The sequence below is a fragment of the Nilaparvata lugens genome, chromosome 3 (assembly GCF_014356525.2).
Source record: "Nilaparvata lugens isolate BPH chromosome 3, ASM1435652v1, whole genome shotgun sequence".
Classification (NCBI taxonomy): Eukaryota; Metazoa; Arthropoda; class Insecta; order Hemiptera; family Delphacidae; genus Nilaparvata; species Nilaparvata lugens.
The window spans coordinates 82,269,744-82,291,631 of record NC_052506.1 but is presented as its reverse complement, the minus strand read 5'-3'; the positions used below and the strand labels follow the sequence as shown (position 1 = coordinate 82,291,631).

At 35.2% G+C, this 21,888-nt stretch overlaps 1 protein-coding gene across 1 annotated transcript in view; it reads left to right on the top strand.

The window, feature by feature from the left end:
- LOC111055118 (calpain-5-like) overlaps positions 1-8,867 on the top strand; it is a 52,194-nt gene extending 43,327 nt beyond the window's left edge. Inside the window, exons 11-13 of the mRNA XM_039424795.1 lie at positions 4,243-4,379; positions 6,162-6,298; positions 8,285-8,867. Of these exons, the coding sequence (XP_039280729.1) occupies positions 4,243-4,379; positions 6,162-6,298; positions 8,285-8,506 (496 nt within the window). The 3' untranslated portion in view covers positions 8,507-8,867. The remainder of the gene's footprint in view (positions 1-4,242; positions 4,380-6,161; positions 6,299-8,284) is intronic.
- Positions 8,868-21,888: the final 13,021 nt, after the last annotated feature.

The window sequence follows — 21,888 nt, the reverse complement described above, 5'->3', positions numbered from 1 at the left end:
AGCAGCTGAAATTATTTGTCAGCGCATGAAGGACTGTCTGTGTGATGGACTCACCAACAATGGAAAGAGCATGTTAAACGAATGTCAGCTGACAGGTTGTGTTGTGCTAAAAGGACGTAACTACAAAACGATCATTCTGTATCTTTTCGGATGCAATACGTTGCTTTTGAGAAGATACAAAAGAGCATCTGTTACTTTTGGAAAGATAATGATATCGAGTAACCTGGTTGGCTCAGGTCTGGTGTCAGACGTTTCAGGTCGCAACTGATCAATTTCAGGCCTCTGACATGACCTAACGACAGCTTTTTAGGCAGCAGGGACCGACGACCCAGGCCAGTTCTACAGAGAGGAGCTCCGTCGACTAACCGCCTGGGTTCATCGAATCCATCCGGGGATTGCCGATTCGTGGATCCTCCATCACGCTATGCTCCATCGCACACCTGCCTGCTCGTCACCAAGCAGTTGGCCAAACAGTCGAGGGTAACGTTGTTACATCCTCCTTACAGCCCGGATATGGCACCAACGGACTTCTTTTTGTTCCCCAAGATCAAGAGACAACTTAAGGGGACGCGGTTCGGGACTCTGGAAAACGTTCAACGTGCTACGACGAGGGCTCTAGACAGCATAGAGGTTGCCGACTTCCAGAGAGCGTTTCAGAGATTGGAAAATCCGGTATCAGCGTGTTATCGACTCCAATGAGGACTACTTTGAAGATTTTGAAAGAAAAATTGTACATATTTTGCCAATAAAAAAATAAATTGTACATTATTTGCCAATAAATTTCCTGAGGTCAGTCCGGTTACTTATTATAAATACCCTGTACATTAAAGCTTACTGTGTATATTTTCGGATGCAACGCGTTGCTTTTGATAAGATACAAAAGAGCATCTGTTGCTTATGGAAAGATACATTAAAGCTCCTTGTGTATTCTGTGTTATACACAGAAGCAACTGAAGGACTACAATATTTTTCACTCTTTGAATAATCGTACTCAAAATGATGGAGTAATTGTATATGCAAAGGAAAATCTCAATGTACAATCGGTAGAACTAAATATCAGACAGGCCAACGTTCTTCATCTACGACTTCAAACATCAAAGGAGAGATATAATATATTAGCAGTGTACAGATCACCTTCCTACGCCAGCATAACAGAGTTTTTAGAGGACTTTGAAACAGTGCTTGGTAGACTGAGAGGTCAACTTATTATTTGCGCAGGAGACTTCAACATTAATACGCTACAGCCACATCAGCATTATCAACTTGATGATTATTACGACTTATTGAGTGAACACGGTTTGAAGAACTGCATTAAAAAGGCTACCAGAGTAACAGCGGGAACGTCTTCTTGTTTGGATCATATGTTGACCAACTGTAAAAGTAAAATCCATCCAATCGTGTACCACTCGAGTATCACAGACCACTTCATTACAATTCTTGGACTGGAAGAACATCAGTTAGACAGAACAAATGGGGATGAACAGAGCTCAACTAACTGTCAACTCTCAACTAACTGTAAATCTGTCAACTTGAACGGCTTGAGGAGAGGACTGCGAGTGGAACAATGGACGGAGGTTTTTGAGTCAAATAACACAGACTCAGCTTACGAAAAGTTCCTAGAAATTCTACAAAAACATATGGAGAGCAATACACATCATTACAGACAAAAGAAGAGAATCAAGAGCATAAAACCATGGATAACACGAGGACTTATCTCAGCTATAAGAACAAGGGATTCTCTAAATAGAAGAAGGAAGCTGGACCCAGAGAACGGAGAACTCGCTAACTACTACCGAAGATACAGAAATACACTGACGTCACTCATCCAAACTACAAAAGAAAATTATTTCAAGATGCAACTAAATGAAGCAAACAATGATGTAAGGAAGACATGGAAAATAATCAAGGATGCTACAGATTCAGATCAGAAAAAGGATATACAACTGAATGCTTTGAAAATTAATGGTGACATAGTCACACTGAAAGATAATCCTAGAGAACTATTGAGTCATGTAAATAATTTCTTTGTTAATATTGGAGAGAGTATGGCTAACAAAATATCTGAGAGTCTGAATAAAAATATTAACGAAATTATAGCAGATAATGTACCAGAATTGCATGTACAGAGTAATATGTTTCTTTTCCCCATAGATGAAAAGGAAATAATAAACACAATTGATTCTTTACACATCAATAGTGCACCAGGCCTAGATGGATTAGATAACAGGACCTTGAAAGGAATAAAAGATTTAATTTCTAAGCCTTTAACTCATATTTTTAATCTGAGCTTGTTATATGGTACTTTTCCAAGAGCAATGAAGCAAATCTGTGTCAGACCTATACATAAAGCAGGCGATAAACTAATTATTAGTAATTATAGACCTATTTCACTGATTAGCAATGTATCAAAAATTTTAGAAAAACTAGTTAAATCAAGATTAATAAGCTTTTTAGAAATTAATAATATTCTTTCTCCTAACCAATTTGGCTTCCGCAAAGGTATAAGTACAGAATTAGCTGTACTAGAATTATCAAAATTTGTAACTAGCAATTTAGAGGAAAAGAATAAATGTCTAGCAGTATTTTTAGATTTAGCAAAGGCCTTCGACTCTGTTTCCCATGACTTATTAATAAAAAAGCTTGAGGCAATAGGTATAAGAGGAGTGCCACTTGAATGGTTCAGATCCTACCTCAGCAATCGACAGCAAAAAACAAAGGTTGAGAACCATGTGAGTGCAGAGGGTTCCATGAAGTTTGGAATACCTCAAGGAACAGTTTTAGGACCAATTTTGTATTCGATCTTTGCAAATGAGTTGTGCTCCATTCAAATTCAAGGTAGAGTTATAGCCTTTGCTGACGATACAGCACTCCTTTTTCAAGGAAAAAACTGGGAAGAAGTGTTCCAAACAGCAGAGATAGAACTCACAAAAATCACTAGTTGGTTAAGAAATAACTTATTGTCATTGAATTCAGAAAAAACAAAATTTTTAGCTTTTTCTTTAACAAATAGCACAAAACCACACATGACAACAATGAAGCTCCATAATTGTGATAGAAATTGTAACAATAATTGTAATTGCCCACTAATAGAACGCTCTGACAATATAAAGTATTTAGGAATAATAGTAGATGATTCATTGAAATGGAACAAACACATAACATATACAACTGCCAAAATAAGGAAGCTTATATACAAATTCTATCAATTAAGGCGTATCATAGACAAAGAAATGTTAAAAACTGTATACTTAACATTAGTTGAATCTCTTTTAAGGTACGGTCTGTTAGTTTGGGGTGCAGCTAACTTCAGTTTTATAGATCCATTATTTAAAACTCAAAAACGCATTTTGAAAATAATGGGAAACAGGGAAATCCGGTTTCCAACTGTAGAATTATTTATAGAAAATAGAGTACTCAGCGTTAGGCAATTGTATATATTGTTGTTATTAGGGTATATGAAAAAACATCAAAATAGGAACCATATCATAAATCATAGCCATAATACTAGAATAAGAGAACGTTACAATCAAGAAGTACCAAGAATGAATACAGCGTTTGGGCAAAGATCACTAGGATATTTAGGGCCTACAATATCTAATAGAATACCATTAGAAATCAAAGGAGAGGAAAATTTCAATAGGTTCAAAAGAAAAATTAGACATTGGTTATTCAGTATTGGGATACAAAGTAGTGAGGAACTAATAGTAAGTAGGATTTAGATTTAAGCAGTATTCTTTTTAAATAAGGTAATTTATATGTAGAAAATAGTACCTCGGTTTAGTATCTTTGTACTAGGTGAGGCTTAGGGTAATAGATATAGTTTTAGATTTTTGGAATTTTTGTATTATCTGTTGTAGCATAAATTAGTATTAATTTGATGATAACCTCGACACATATATTATATAGTGAGGTATCATTTTTGTAAACACTGAATATTGTTATATTATTGAAAATATATGAAAAAAAAATATGTAATGTATGAATTTATGAATAAACTCCTCTGGATGTGTCGTCCAACATCCAGAGAAATTATTATTATTATTATCTTTTCAGATGCAACACGTTTCTTTTGAAAAGACACAATAGAGCATCTGTTGCTTATGGAAAGATACATTTTCAAAGATGTTCCATGTTTTTGAACGGGTAGTATTGCAGTCTAGTGGCCCTCCACCGAAGGGCAAAGCTACAGCATAACCCGGGCTTTATACTTTATACATGAGTGTTTTTTGCGTTTTGTTGTAGGGAGCTGAAGGAAGACTTGCCGAAATGTCCGGTGATGTTGTCGTGTGTCACGGGTGATTTCGAGTGGGCTACCGTGGTCACCGTTCATAGTGCCGAGTGCCTCACCAGGGTGGGCGAGTCATACTTCAAGTCGTCACGTGAGTCATACACTTATTTCACATAGTGAGGGTCAAATAATAGTGAAATGGGGTAGGTAGGAACCTGGGGTTTGAAACTCAAAGTTTTCAAGATTTGATTATTTCTTGTCCCTGTATTTAAAATATTGGGACCGTTCTGTGTACATGGAATGGTACCATGGCCGATTCACAATTTACCAGGTAAAAAGTTCCGCGTCCCATGGGAAGAATTTTGACAGATTCTGTACCAGAAACCAGTTCCAGGTCCAAGTTCCTGACCCACAGTCAAAGCCTGGTAAATTGTCCGGCCTGGTACAGTTCCAACTATCTGAGCTCTCATTGGTCGATTGTTGTAGTCTGCTTGCTTCTCTGCACATGCGCTGATAGTTTGTTTGTTTACCATAGCATAGTCATAGAATACATAACCAACAAAATGATGTTTGATAACCATTCCATAAATGAATTTTTCTCTATAGAAAAATTGAGAGTAATGGAATGAAAGAAATGCACACTTTTCTAGATGGTAAGTTTGTAAAACAACCTTCCTTCATTCACGCAGCTATTAAACGTCACATTTTTGTGTAAATCAACTTTATAAGTGCGCGCCAAAAGCTTGAACTGGAAAGATTTTGAAATGGCGTTCCATGCGAACATTTTGCACTAGTCACGTGATGGAACAATTTACGATGTGAACTGGAACAATTTACTGTACACATAATGTACACATTGTGACACATTAATTTCATATTACTGTGTGACTCAGAAATAACAGGAACAATTTTCACAAAAAAAGATTGCAGCAGGCAATAAAAATACGTGAATACTTCCCAAGATTGCAATGGTGTTTGCCTCTCTACTTAGGAGATTGAAATCCTGATTTTTAGGGTTAAACATAGTGGGACGACGCATGTAGAGTTAAGCAGAGAAGTTAGAAGTGTTAAAAATAATGAATATATCTAAATGTTTCCGCTCACTACTTTCTACCCGAACTTCGCAGTTCTGCTATCTTCTGATACAATGCATTGGGTTTTAACACTCACAGCTAACTTCTCCGCTAAACTCTACAATCGCCGCCCCACTATGATTGCAAACACCATTCACGTATTTTTATTGCCTGCTGTATTTTTAAAAAAATTGTTCCTGTTATTTCTGAGTCACACAGTAAGTAATCCTATTATATTAAGCGAGCAATTTCTGTATTTCTATATCTGGTTATTTATATTTATTTATGGTTATTTATGTTCAACGGATCTCGAAAACAGCTCCAATGATTTTCACGAAATTTGAAACATAGTAGGTTTATGATATAAAAATTCGATTGCATCAGGTCTCATCCTTGGGAAAACTCGCTGGACAACATTAAAAGGATAATTCATCATTGGCTGAAACAGCTGAGACTTTCGTCGTCTGTGGATAGTATAGTAAAAAGTGAGTAAGCGAGTGATAATGTGAAAAATCAAAATATCGCATCCCCGAAATTCATAAGATGACTTATAGCCAGCTGTGAAATATAAACATGATAATTTTAGAGAATTGTGTTCTGTTTATCAAATAAAAATAACGAGCGAAGCTTGGTGCCCCGATATTATGAAATTAATGTGTCACAATATTTCAAATACAGGGACAAGAAATAAACAAATTTTGAAAACTTTGAGTTCCTAAATGAAAGGCTACATAAAGGTTCCATAAAGGCTACTCTATTTAAGAAGGAAAACCATTTCTTGGTGAAAAATAAAATCCCATCTATTATTAAAAGTAGTGTTAATCCAGTGTAATGGAGTGAATAATTTACTTTTTATCCAGGAATCTACCCTTATTGCACAATCAAGTGTGAGACAAGGAGATGTTCTACTCCAGTGGCCCGCGATGATCTCTATCCCACTTGGAACAACTCCTATGTCTTCTACAGGAAGAAAACTGACAAGCCGCTCACTATTCAGGTGAATACAACTTTTTTTTGTCATAGTCATTCAATTTCAGCTGTTTTACATCCATGAAATCAAGCCGGTAAATAGCTGATTGTAGAACAAATAAACATATGATTCTCATTACAGCATACTATACTGTAATAAAATCATATGTTTTCTTTTAACAGTCGAGTATGTCTCCTAGTTCCGAATTAGGAACAGCAAAACAGCTACAAAAACCGCCTTTTAGTGCTCCAGGTGGAAGTTTTGTCAACTACAATCAAGAAATTCCTGATTCGAAACTTGTGAACTAGGCTATGTTTATAGAATGCATGTAGTAATGTCAGCACAAGCAGGTAATGTTTTCTGTTTCTCAATTATTCTTTTCTAGATTATTATGACAAAAAATAGTGTAAGTTACTTGGACGTGAATGTCTTTTGCAGTGCTCGAATGAAATTCTAGTCTCGGCTAACGCCTCGACTATAGTTTGTGTAAAACTATAGACTTGTATACTAATATAGAGACTTGGCCCTCCATCCGAAGAAATTACAGGGTTGGCAAATCGTGTAAAATTGCAACTTTCTCAAATTTTCAATTCAACGTCAGAATTGGATGTATAATATCATCCCCGATATCCTAGTAGTGCTAAAAAAGTTTCAGGGTTGAAGGATTAAAAGGAAATTTAACTTTTATGATAAAATTGGAAACATCGCGAAGACTTGTTTTTCTTTTAAATATCACTTCTCTCAGAATCATGTAGCGTCGTAATGCGTAATAATTTTATATCAAATGAACGGGTAGACTGTCTCCTTTCTATTGGTGTCTGGATCATTTTTATCCGACCCATAGTTATTTTTTAATTAATAATAAATTATGTTCGTCAATGTCGAGACATCTCGAGCAGAAAACATGAAATTTTCGACATGCTAGAAACTTCTTTGTTTCAAAAGATAAGTAGGTGGTGAAAGCGAGAAAGTTTCTCAGAAATAATTGAAATTATTATTTTTATTTTTAATTATTTTTTGAATTGGAAATTTGAGAAAGTTGCAATTTTACACGATTTGGCAACCCTGTAATTTCTTCGGATGGAGGGCCAAGTCTTAACTTGTTTTACACAAACTATAGAAACATCATTCTCGCCTGCAAAAGGCCCCTTTCCGTCCTTGTGACTTAATATACTATTGAATTTGCTAATGTAAACAGTGAATGCAACTTTTTTCAGCAGTCTTTTAAACTATTTAGGGCCAGTTTCCGAGATCGGGATTCAGCTAAGTTCTAGACTTTAAACAGCTAGAGTTAGAAAATTGGCTTCCGAAACGGTCGCAGTCCACGTTTAAATTAAATTTCGAAAAACTAGAAAATTGAACTCAAAATAAAATAAAGAGGAAATAGTGTAAAGTTTCAGCTAGTTTTAATTATTAAGGAATGTTTCATTTCGTCAAGGAAAAACGTTTACAATTATAGAAATGAGAAAATAAAGATTATCATAAAAACTGCGACTACGCCCCGTTTTGGAAAGCCAGTTTTCTGACACCAGCTGTTTAAGTATAGAACTTAGCTAAATCCCTATCGGAAACCGGCCCTTAATGAAGCTAAGCTGATTTGAAATAATTTCATTTATTAAATACTAGCAGGTGACCCGTGCTCCGCAAGGCTCTTCTTGAAAACTTGACAAACTGAAAATTTGTCTTAATGAAATCTTGAAGAATTTAAAATAGGCCTTTAACCCTCCTCGATAAATCAAGAATCAATATGCAAAATTTCAAGTTAATCAGTTGAGTAGTTGAGACGTGATGTTGCGTCATTCGAACTACGTATGAACTACTGGACTGATTAAGTTGAAATTTTGCATATAGATACTTAATTAACCTAGGCCTGTGTTTAATTCTTCAACATTTTATTACGTTAATTTTTCAGTTTGTCAAGTTTTAAAATACACCCTTGCGGAGCATGGGTTACCTGCTAGTTTCTAATAAAATCTTCCATCTTGAAACAATAATTTGTACCTTTTTTCTTAGGTATACAGCAGCAACCTGCTACTACCCGACAGTCTCCTGGGGGAATGCGAGATTCCCGCCCCTATCACACGCACCCCCACCCCTCTCGCCACCACACTAATCCCGCGGCTGAGGCGGAGGGGGAAGAAGGACGATGATGGGGAAGGGGTTGATTTGCCCTCCACTACAGCCGGCACTCTGCATCTCACCATACTCACCGAGGACAATTTTATGGCTGTGTGAGCATTTTCATTTTCCAGATTTAGTCATTCTTCTTTGAGTCTAACAATAGTTATTTTCTTCCACCTAAAACAGGCCGAACGTGGGAGCCCGGTCTCACAAGGTGTCAAATTATCATAAACGATAACTGAAAAAACGTCAATACTAAAGCACTACATTTTTGCTCTAAGCTCCCTAGGGAGTAAAAGTAAGGTTTATGCCCTAGGGAGTAAAAGTAGGTTTTATGCCCTAGGGAAAAAAGTGGGTTTTATCATAGAGAAATAATAGCGTAAGTAGATATCCCATGGTAGAGGGCGTTTATGTCGCAACTTTTACTTTTACTCAAGCCGATTACTGTCGATTATTGTAGATTTTTACTGTTTTGGCCGGGTGAGATTGTATGAACGGCACAATATGAGAGACTGCCAGCGTCACATAGCTTTATGGGAAAGAACTACCTGGACTATCGGCTTGAGATAACAGAAAAAGTTACAACATAAACACCCTATACCATGGGATATCTACTTATGCTATTGTTTCTCTATGATTTTATGCTCTAGAGACTAAGTAAAAGAAATTTCATTAAAATTACATGGGAAGACACTCTATTGGTCTATGTCTCTAAGCGCCTTTGTTAGAGATAAGTAATGCCCAGTCGCTGGCCCTGCCTGGCTGCGTTGGTCAATCAAGGTCAGCAGTAGTCAATGTTGGCAAGCGCTTACATCTGAATGCCACATTCAAAATGGCAAATTGAAAGTGGAGTTAGAGATTGGAAATATCAACTGAAAGGAACACAAGTGAAAAAGTAACGCAATAACAATTCACAGAAAATCAATTGAATCATAGGACAGTACACGGAAAAACCAGCAAAGCAGACGACAACACAGGAAACAGTACGCATTGGTTGACTAGTGTGGATGCCAGCGCTGGCCTTCGTTGGGCTGGCCTCCGCTTGGAAGAAAACGGAGCGATGGCCAATGAAGGCCAATGAAAGTCAGCGCTGGTAGAGCACCCATCCTAGCATTGGCGCTGGCCGACGTTGGCCTTCGTTGGGCCAACATGTGGATGGAGCATAATAAGGTAGTAGCTTAAGGGGCGTTCACATTGTCAAGGGCATAAGAATGTAGTAGCGTAAGTGGCGTTTACATTGGCAAGTTGACTTGAATTCAAGTTTTTTTGAAATGAATATATTTTGCAAACTTGGAGTCAAGTTTACAAGAACAGAAACTTGGTCCCACTATACCTATGTAGATTGGCCTTTGTTCGGCCAACATATGGATGGAGTGTAATAAGGTAGTAGCTTAAGGGGCGTTTACATTGTCAAGGGTTGTAGTAGCTGAAGTGGCGTTTACATTGGCAAGTTGACTTGAATTCAATTTTTTTTTAAATTAATGTATTTTGCAAACTTGAAGTCAAGTTTTCAAGAACAGAAACTTGGTCCCACTATACCTATGTAGATTGGCCTTTGTTCGGCCAACATATGGATGGAGTGTAATAAGGTAGTAGCTTAAGGGGCGTTTACATTGTCAAGGGCTGTAGTAGCTGAAGTGGCGTTTACATTGGCAAGTTGACTTGAATTCAAGTTTTTTATGAAATGAATGAATTTTGCAAACTTGAATTCAAGTTTACAAGAACATAAACTTGATCCCACTGTACCTATGTAGATCCTTCTTCAAGTGAACATGTTTGACTTTTGAGGTGCGTACAGATATACGCGCCGCGAACATGAGCAATTCACTTTTAATCAGCTGATTATATCTGTATGTTTACAGAAACGGTAAGATATAGATATAAAAAGCTTGGCATCAGCTGATTAAAAGTGAATTGCTCATGTTCGCGGCGCGTAAATCTGTACGCACCTCTAGATTCAACTTTAATCCAGCCCACAATTATTGGGAAAATGAGAATGTCAATATAGAATGTATAAAAATAGCTAAATATAAATGTATGAAAAGTAAGAAGAAAACTTCAAAATTAATTAGATTCTTATATTTTTGAGGTTATTAAAACTTGAATTGAAGTAAACGTCACTTAAGGGTATAATAATAATTTCTCTGATTGCCAATGAATTGCAACCAGAGGAGTTTATTGACAAAACATATACATAATTATTATATTATAGGCCTACATACAAAAGTTGCTAATACTAAACTTAGTTCCAATTATGATACCCCATTATAATAATATGTGTCGGGGTAAAGGTGGTATGATCACATTGGGTGCGTATATTATGTGCAAGTGCATGCATTGGTCATGCATGAGCAAACGCGCAGATGAGAAACAAAATATGGAAAATGCAATAGTAACATTTACACTGAACGCGTTCATTTGCTGGTTGCGTGCAGTGTGTGAGCAGCTACAGACGAAATACAACGTGTTTTAATGGCTCTTTCCAGATTCTGTTTTTCGGCTCATGCATGATTTGACGTGTACTTGCACTTACACACATCCAATGTGATCATACCCTTTTAAGCAAACCTTGAACAAGATATTACAGAATAAGTTACAAATTAGGTATTCATTGTGATTTGGGTATATTAGGAGTTGGTGAAACCCATGCTCCACAACTTGAATTCAAGTAAACTTGACTAATGTAAATCTATTTTAGGGAGCGCCTTTGTTGGAGATAAGTAGGAAGGTAGTAGGTCTGATAGGCTATCTATATAGTCCAGGAAACGAATGCTCAAATAAAGGTATAGAGGGAAAAGTTTGGAACACAATTTTCAACTCCACAGCTCTTTTAAGGATAGTAAGAGGATTATCATATCAAAAGTCCTCAACCCTACCCCCTGTGCTAAAACAGCTGCAACAGTCGTAGGGAAATGCGTAAAATAATGAAAATATACATCAAATTGAAGATAATTTGATGCTCTATCAGCTCATAATCAGCACGGATTTTTTTCATCAATCGTTCAAAAATTGTAAGGCCGAAAAGATGAAAAAATTGGAGGCAAAAGTGTTTTTTCAAAAAATGTCTATGTAAAAAATGTGAGGGATAAAACTTGTTGGAAATTTTGTAAGCTTCAATTTTGCACAGTTTACAAATATTCATAAGATGCATAGTTTCCGAGATATATGCGAAAAATTAAAAAAATGGTACTTTCAAACCACCCCCACCCCTTTTGCACAGGGGGTAGGGGTGAGGACTTTTGATATGTTAATTCTCTTACTATCCTTAAAAGAGCTGTGGAGTTGAAAATTGTGTCCCAAACTTTTCCCTCTATAATCTTTCGTTGACTGGACTAATAGAGAGATTAGTGTTATAAAGTAATCACCTGAACAACATTAGTTTGCTATCCTTGTCTATGATTAGACAATGCAAATAGCTTCATCCTTTTGTTGCTGAATTGATTGTGAACTGTTTAGAAATATGATGAACTACCAAAATATTTCATCTCAAATACGAACATTTATTATTAAATCATGAAAAGATATGTTTTCTTAGTGGATATAATACTAGTAGTTCTGTGAACAGTAGACCTCACGCAGTTTTCTCATCCACAAGTAACTGGTGTCACCTATTCATCGGCTTCTCCAGACATCTCTGTGTAAAGGTGCATTTTCGTTTGTGCGTAAACTTCCGCAGTCGACGGTGACAAGCATTGTTGACATTCATATTGACCAAATTCCAAGTGTGCTAAAACAGCTGATCAAATAACTTTTCATTATTTGTGTTTATTTTTCAAGAATTAAACATTTCTAATAATATCAACATATTGCCATTTAAAAGTATAAACTCAACTCATTAGAACATAATCTTTTAGGTTATTTAGACAAATTGAAATCTACTCAATCTGAGATCCTCACCCTGTCGCGGTCGACGACGGCATTTATACGAACAAACGAAAACCCAGCTTCATACATGCAATGAATAATCCACTAGTCAGCTGATTGATTTAAAAGAATTCTGTAGTCTGATTAATTTTATCTTCAGAGTAGATGATATCTTAAGCTGCGTACACATATTCGCGCTTCCAACCAGCACCGAGCACGCTCCTCCCTCGTACCGCCCTCGTACCACCATCGAACCACAGTTGCACCGTCCACGCACCCATCATGAACGTTATGGAAGATGTTAGATCTTCTCGCGTTCCCCGGTCGAACCACTCTTGCTCCCCGGTCGATCATCAATCGCTCTGCCGGAGTGACGTTCGGTTGCGGAGCAGAGCGAAAGTCTGTACGCACCTATAGAGAAACAATAGCGTAAGTAGATATCCCATGGTATAGAGAATTTATGTCGCAACTTTTACTGTTATCTCAAGCCGATTACTGTCGATTATTGTCAATTTTTACTGTTTTGTTGGGGTGATAGTGTATGAACGGCACAATTTGAGAGACTACCAGCGTCACACAGCTGCATAGGAAAGAACTATGTGAACTATCGGTTTGGGATAACAGTAAAAGTTGCGACATAAACGCCCTATACCATGGGATATCTACTTATGATATCGTTTCTCTATGATGATACATAGTGATATCGGACTATGGAGGAAATTCCTTTTCCTTTCATATTATCCTTAAAATGCAAAATTTCAAAAACGTTGTGTTCATCGACGCGCAGTTAAAAAAGGAATATTCCTGCCAAATCTCATAGAATTCTATCAACGCATTTGACCGTAAATGCGTTACATACAATACATACAGACAGACGAAAGAAAATCATAGTCAAAACATACAAGAATCACATATACCGGAAAAACTGGTACGGTATTGTAGCCATCTATTATAGAAGGCGGGTGGTAATAGAAAATTTACAACATTGTGTTCCTATCATTTACACCAACATTATAGCGTTATCCTTGTCTATCCTATACCTACAACACAGGCGAATAAGAGACAAAGAATAAGAGAGTTACTTCCTATGTTATTAAAATGGAGTTACCTACTTTTAATCTCTTGGGCGTAAAGTTATTATTAATTTACATTACTCCATAGAGAAAAAGCTCTCTTCTTTTGCAGAAATTAGTATGTGGTGAAGGAGAATATTTTCCAATTTATTCAGCTTCCAGCCAGCATTCTTGAATGGAATGTTTTTAAAATGTTTTGACAATACCTACAAACTGTAAATAATTATTAGGACAATATAACAAACAAATCATCCTCAGCACGAATAATATTGAATATGTTTAAGCTTATTTTGTATTAAATAAATGTTCTAATTCTAACCGTTTGCACAATTGGATGTCATCTTGTGATAAAAACTAGTTGAATTAATTTTCATGTAGCCTAGAAAATTGTTAGTAAATAAGCTGCAACAAAATAGTCAAATATTGAATGGCATTTTGAGTACTACTAGTAGTGGAAAATTGCAAAAATGTACAAGAATATTTCTGTGGTTTGGTGCAAGAACTACCTATGTCAAAATATCAACTTTCTCACAAATCAGCTTGAAAGTTCACCTTGTATTTTCGAACTACGGAATTTCGATTCGGAAATGCGAGTGCTAGAAGTGCAGAAGTCGACATTGGTAGTTCTGGCATGGAGTGTGAATGACAATCGAAAAACATTATGTCTTCATTGGTAGTTTTCGCACTCTAAGAGTGGAATAACAGTTATTTTTAATTTAGTTACTAAATCATGACATTGGTAGTATAAATTTTATAACTTTTTATTGCTTTGAGATAGTACATTGGCACTTCTGTAACTGAAAATAATCGATATTAGTGATGTACTTATTAAACTCATTTTTGAAAAAAATTAACATTGGTAGTTTTAGCACCAAGTCATAGATTTATTTATTGTAAAGTTGTAAGACAGTTTGAAATTAAGGGCAATAGATTTGAGCATTGATATTAAGTAGCCTACTTCAAGTAGGTACCAAGTAAGTTAGTTAATTATAGTATTATAAGGAATTTTATTCTCAGTATCCCACTATTGTTATTCAAATTTCCTATGTCATCCACACTCATTAGTCAAATATAAAATATATGTCAATTAATTAATATTTTGATATCACTTTTATGGTAGTTTTTCATATTTCTATTTAAATAGAAATGGTGATATGATTCACTCCTCCATTATTTTGAGTCATGTTTTTCTAACTTGTTATGTATGTTTGTAAATAAATAGATGATGCACTAAGTGTTCCAGGTAGATTGTATTTTATAGAAATGTTTTGAATGTTGTTTGATGTTATTTAGAATTTTATAATTATTACAATTAATAAGAAACATTGGTTCCTATCATTCTAGTTTGAATTGCTGTACTAAAATAATGAAAATTATAGCTGCAGACTTGAATTTAATGTACTTTAAGGGCCGGTTTCCGAGCTCGGGATTTGGCTAAGTTCTAGACTTTAAACAGCTGGTGTAAGAAAATTGGCTTCCCGAAACGGGGCATAGTCGTAGTCATTGTCAAAGCTACGTTTGAATTAAATTTCAAAAAACTAGAAAATTAAACACAAAATAAAATAAAGAGAAAATAGTTTAAAGTTTCAGCTATTTAGAATTATTTAGAAATGTTTAATTTCGTCAAGGAAAAACGTTTCCAATTATAGAAATGAGAAAATAAAAACTGCGACTAACTTACGCACCGTTTTGTAAAGCTAATTTTCTGACTCCAGCTGTTTAAAGTCTAGAACTTAGCAAAATCCCGAGCTCGGAAACCAGCCCTTATTCTATCTATTAAAATAACGATGTATTGAATACTGAATTAAGACTATACATATAGATCAGACATACAAAGTGCCGGTTGCACAAAAGCCGGTTAAATTTTAATCGTGATTAATTTTACGAGAACCAATCACAGAAGGGGGTTTCAAAAAAGAATGCTTCTCTGAATGATTCTAGTAAAATTAATCACGATTGAAATTTAACTGACTTTTGTGTAACCGGCACTAAATTATTAGCTCAAGCTCTTTCATATTTCAACTTACTGTTACTGCTAATATTCCAAAGATTTTATTTTTATATTTCGGGGTGTTGTTGTGAATTTGATGCTGTAGTAGATATCCATATTGAATGGAAACGACTTGATATTGGTCAAAACCTTATTGGTCAACAACCGAAACTAGTATCTCAAATTGTTTTAATGAATTCGTGGTTTTGACAATATAAATTCGTTTTTATTCATTTATTTATTTGTATTAACTCTGTAATAGAATTTGATTTATGATATGAAATTAACTGTATTTTCGTGAAAAATTATTGATTATATATATTTTTTCAAGTAGTTCAATATATGAATATATAGATAGTTAGAAAAAGCAGATTGAAGTTTCTAGTATCTTATCTGTTTTCAACTTGAAATATTAGTTATCTATTTTACCCCAAAAATAGTCCGATTCAAATAACGTGGCAGCAGAAAATTTAATACAGTACTTATTAAGTCCGCCCATCATTTACACACTGTCAACTTAAGTGAAACGTACTATAGGATTGAATCATATTATCACATGAGAAATTCTCTCTACCTCCAACTCCAACGTCTTCTGAATTTATTAACATTTTTAATATTATTTTGATTATAAAGTAGCCTATGTTATGATAAATTTGTTTTTAAATATAGAACTATTTATAGATTGAATGTATATTTGTGATATCTTAGTACTTTAATGATATTTTCATTTATTGTATTATGAAATAATATCTCATAATGTTTATGATTAAGACAAATACTTTGGTAATTACAATTTCTTGAACAAGAAGGGAATATTTGGGGATAGGGAAGTAAGTGGAAAACGTATAGATGTATAGAATATAATTAAAAAAATAATAATTCGCATCTTCAATATTAATGAGTTCATATTCAACTGACTTGCAAAGTTGCAATAATGTCACCAAAATACTGTTATTTGTTTGTTTGACTTCTTGGTTTGGTATCTTCTTGTTATTAATATCATTTTATATATAGCTGATCATATTCTATGATCTACGTTGCTTTGGATTGTTTTGAGTTTTTAATAATGATATCAAACTAACAACATCAATGTATTTTTATTGCAAATAAATGGTTTTATTACTACTTGAAAATTGTATTTTTTAAATTTCCTCATCAGAGATTATAGTGACTCAACACTATAGTTTTTATAGTGACTCATCATGGGAAATATTGATGTTTATCTGTAAGGAATGCTGAAGTTTGGTGAAGTGAATATCCTTACAATTCTATAAATACATTACTGTGATATTGTTTTTAAAACGATAAAAAGGTCGGACTTGGGCTGGCCTCAAACGACAGGACTTGCATGATGACCATGTGTGTACACATGATGTACATACTTGACAAAAGTAGAGAGTTTACTACTTTGATACAGGGGGTTTTGCGGTAATATTACTAATGCATGGTATTTAAAAACTTGCATTAAGCATGACTTTGAAATAATTACCCACATAGTGCCCATAGAATGGCAGTATTTGATTAACATTGGTGTTGCTACACAGCAGATATTGCAGAATAAAATCCATGATGAACACAGTGGCCCGGTTTCCGAGCTCGGGATTTAGGCAAGTTCTACACTTTAAACATCTGGAGTCAGAAAATTGGCTTTCCAAAACGGGGCATCGTAGTAAATAGTTGCTCAAAATAAATCGTTATCTTCTCATTTCTATAAGTAGTGGAAACTTTTTTCCTTGACAAAATGAAAAATTCCTAAATAATTCAAATTAGCTGAAACTTTACACTATTTTCTCTTTATTACTTTCCTTGCCCTACTACCATAGGTAAGGAAAGTATTGCTTTCCAAAAAAATTTAAGGTACCCTAATTTCATGTTTTCTATACGTTTCAAGGTCCCCTGAGTCCAAAAACATGATTTTTGGGTGTTGGTCTGTGTGTGTGTCTGTGAACACGATAACTCCATTCCTAATTAACCGATTGACTTGAAATTTTAAACTTAAGGTCCTTATACCATGATGATCCGACAATAATAAATTCAATAAAGTTCAATTCAAAATGACGGAAAAAATGGTGGATAATAACTAAAAAAAAACATGTTTTTCACGGGTTTCTCGAAAACGGCTCTAACGATTTTCTTCAAATTTATACCCTAGATAGCTATTTATAAGCCCTATCAACTGACATGAGTCTCATTTCTGGGAAAATTGCAGGAGCTCCGTAATATTATTGAGAAAAATGGCGGATAATCACTAAAAATCATGTTTTTCACGGTTTTCTCGAGAACGGCTCTAACGATTTTCTTCAAATTTATACCATGGATAAGCCCTATCAACTGATATGAGTCTCATTTCTGGGAAAATTGCAGGAGCTCCGTAATATTCTTGAGAAAAATGGCGGACAATTACTAAAAAACCATGTTTTTCACGATTTTCTCAAAAATGACTTTTTGTCAAATTCATACCCTGTATAGTTATATATCTGCTCTATTAACTAGCATGACTCTCCTCCCTGAAAAACTAACAGGGGGTCCACCCCATCCTTGAGAAATTTACTTTGTAACCTCCTTCTCGTGCATGAGGTAGGTGGGTAGAGCAGTTTATTCAAAAGAACACACGTCGATATTTTATTTGTGGAACAGCTGTTTCGACAACTTTTAAAAAATCCTCAAATTTCACAATTCAAACAAAGGAAAATATACTCTGAAAACAATAACAATAGTATAATCGTAGTTTTAATAAAATTATTTAACCGCCAATCAGCATAATTTTATTCCCCTAGATTATCCTCGTTTAAGAATGAGGCTTATAGATCAATGAGCAAGGATAGTTGTGTGAGTGTACCACACCAGATTTTTTTATTTTGTGTTCAATTTTCTAGTTTTTCGAAATTTAATTTAAACGTGACTGATGACTACGACTACGCCCCTTTTCGGAAAGCCAATTTTCTGACCCCAGCTGTTTAAAGTCTAGAACTTAGCTGAATCCCGAGCTCGGAAACCGGCCCTAACACAACATTATTCATGGATTTCATGAAAAATGCAAATATCCCAGATTTGGATGATATTCGGGCTAAGGATAGAGGTTGACCTAACAAGTGTTGTGCTATAATATGAGACATTCCGCTACAATACAGGGTGTATAGTATACCCTGTATACTGTAATGGGGGGGGGGAAGAGCTATGATAACAAAAGAGAACAGAATAACTAGAACTTTAATGAATCTTTAACATATTTACATTTAAACAAAACAAGATTAATTTTATTATAAAAACATTATTGATATGAATTAATGGGGAAAACACTCGCTTGCTGCTAATGATGAACCCAAAGAACCCAATCTTTGTGGTTATGAAAATTAAGAACAATGATTTTATCCAGTAGTCACCTACCTTTTGAATATATGGCTTCCCCCTTTGGCATCCACTGGTTTAATCGCGACTTAACAATTAGTATTTAAAAGAACAAAAAGATTTCCGATAACCCAATGCTGCCAATTCATGAAGACCTTCCCGACCTAGAAATAGGTCGCCTCAGATCTAGAAGGCCTTCATTGACATCTGCAAAGGATTTGGTTAGAACCAATTTCAACATAGACTCAGAGTGGAATGCTTCTTGGAATTTGCAAGCACCTGACCAATTGGCACGGCTTATCAAGCCAAATAAAGAGCCAGAAGGTTTCAGCCTTCCCCGTCACCTTTGGAAGGGATTAAACAGGGTGCGAACAGGGCATGGTGTATGTGGGGACAGTCTGCATAAATGGGGGATCATTCCATCACCTGAATGTGACTGTGGAGCTCCAAAACAAACTTTGAAACATATAACTGAGGTCTGTCCTGTCAGGTTGTATCCCCATGCCGTTGAGGATTTTGTGAATGCTGTACCAGCAGCTCTTGAATGGTTGGCTGATTTGGACTTAGCTTTATAATATGTCTAGTTTTATCTTTTGATAATTATGTTAATAAAACTACTGGCTCTCTCCATTTGCATAGTTTTATATTTTGACTTTTTTAATTTAATGACAATCAATTATTATAATTGAGCGCATAATTCATATTTGAGAGGTAAATGTGTCAAAATGCCATACGCTATATATATATATAGTGGCCAGCCTCAACAAAAGTAGAGAGCTTACTATTTTGATACAGGTGTTTGAAATCTTGCATGAAGCATGACTATGAATTAATAATTACCTCCATAGTGAGGCACACGTTATAATGACGGTATTTCATCAACACTGGTGTTGTTTCTATCTTTATCATTCGACACAGCAGATATTTATATCCTTTTCTAGTTCCGCTAGTTTTTTTTTAACAATGTAGAAGACACAATTAACTAGCAGTTCTGAGAACAGTAGACCTCACGCAGTATTCTCATCCACAAGTACCAGATGTCAACTGTTTTAAATGTTAACAAACTCAGTTCTCGTTTGAATTTATATTTCATATGATATAATTCATCCAGTTCCGTGATGATCTTTCTATCTGATGAAAATTATTTTTTTAGAATCAAAAATATTATAATTTCTCCAGCATTATTTAGTCCATTTGTTTATTTTTATTCACCTATTAAATTAGTTTTTTCGAATGTGAGAATATTGATACTGATGGGCACGCATAATAATACCATGACTGCAAAACAAAATATTGAAACCAAAGACCTTAAAGCTGCGATTAGATCAAATTTATTAAAAAAATGTTAACTCAATCCTTTCAGATTATATTAGATTGAACATAACTTATCATACACATGATGAACATATGTGTTTGTCAACTTCCGTTCAATCTAATAGAATCTATAAGGATTAAGTTATAACCATTTTGTTAATAACTTTGGTGTAAACCCAGCTTAAAGATGCATACCTCTTCAATGTCTTTGATTGAAACTATAGACCTTATACAAATACAGTAATAGACTGAATTCTCCACACATCTGTGTAATCACTTGTAAGCTGATTTATGATGAATAATTCTGTAGTCTGATTTTCACTCTAATATTGGCGTATGAAGGAGGCTCCTTTTTTCCTTTTATATTACCCTTGAAATGCAAAATTGCCAAAAACCTTGTATATACGTCGACGCGCAATTAAAAAAGGAACATACCTGTCAAATTTCATGAAAATCTAAAGCTGCGTACACATATTCGTGCTTCCAACCCGCACCGAGCACGCTCCTCCCTCGTACCACCATTGAACCACAGTCGCACCGCTCACGCACCCATCATGAACGTTACGGAAGATGTTAGATCTTCTCGCGTTCCCTGGTCGAACCACTGTTGCTCGCCGGTCGATCATCAATCGCTCTGCTGGAGTGACGTTCGGTTGCGGAGCAGAGCGACAGTCTGTACGCACCTTATTACTGCGTTTCGCCGTAAATGCGCAACATATAAACATCTAAACATTCAAACATTAAAAGAAATGCCAAACCGTCGACTTGAATCTTAGACCTCACTTCGCTCAGTCAAAAACATGACAATAGGGGTGTTCACAATGTTGGAGTTAGCTGGTTAATAGAGCTATTCGCTAAGTCCTGCTATTTGCTAAGTCTGTTTAGAATTAACTCAATACTATAGTAGTACGTTACAAAAAAATTAACAGACGAGATAGCAGATAGCAAAGGTTTGAGTCCGCTAACTCTAGCTACGGTAACTCTGTTAAAACGGCGGCCATATTTATTTTGGTAGCAAAAGTGAGGTTATAATCTTTGAGTTACACAAATTATCCGCTTGGATCGCTATTGCAGTTAGTTAATAGCAGTTGCTTTTAGATGGGGCGTTCACAATCCAGACTTATCAAATAGCACTTTAGCTGGCTAAAACAACATTGTGAATACCCCTTATGAGTTAATAATTACCACCATAGTGAGACCCACGTTATAATGACAGTATTTGATTAACACTGGTGTTGTTTCTATCCTTATCATTCGACACAGCAGATACTTCTATCCTTTTTGAAATAAAATAACATAACTGTTGTAGCAAACACCCACGGATGCACAATACATGTTTATCATTATAGTCTGAATGAAGCCCCAAAGGTAATCCTGTGTGGGGCCCTTCTTCGTATATTTAATCACAATAGAAAATTATCAAACAAAAGATAGAAAAAATGAAAAAAGGAATATATAGAGTCTTACATTAATAGTATACAAAATCTTAAGAAACTACAAAATTTCAAAAAAGAATCAAGAGACAAAATTTGAAACTAAAATAATAAATCATATTGCAATTTAAACAGTTCTCCGTGCGGGCAGCACATTCCAAATGAAAATTAACTGTTCTTCAGTCAACAGATGAAGCCATGCAAAATATAAGTGCTATGACACAATATAATTACATAAATAATTCAAATTCCCAACCATACAAAAACTAAATCAAACATAAAAAACAAAATATCAAATTTCGAGCATGAAAACCTTCATAAAAACAACTGCGTATCATCAATCGCAACAATGATTTTTTTTAATCTGGCCTTTACTATTTGGCTATATTGACACTCCTGTAAGTCAGGTTGCAAGGCATTGTAACCTGACTTACAGGGGTGTAAATTAACAAAATGATTTTATTTATACCAATA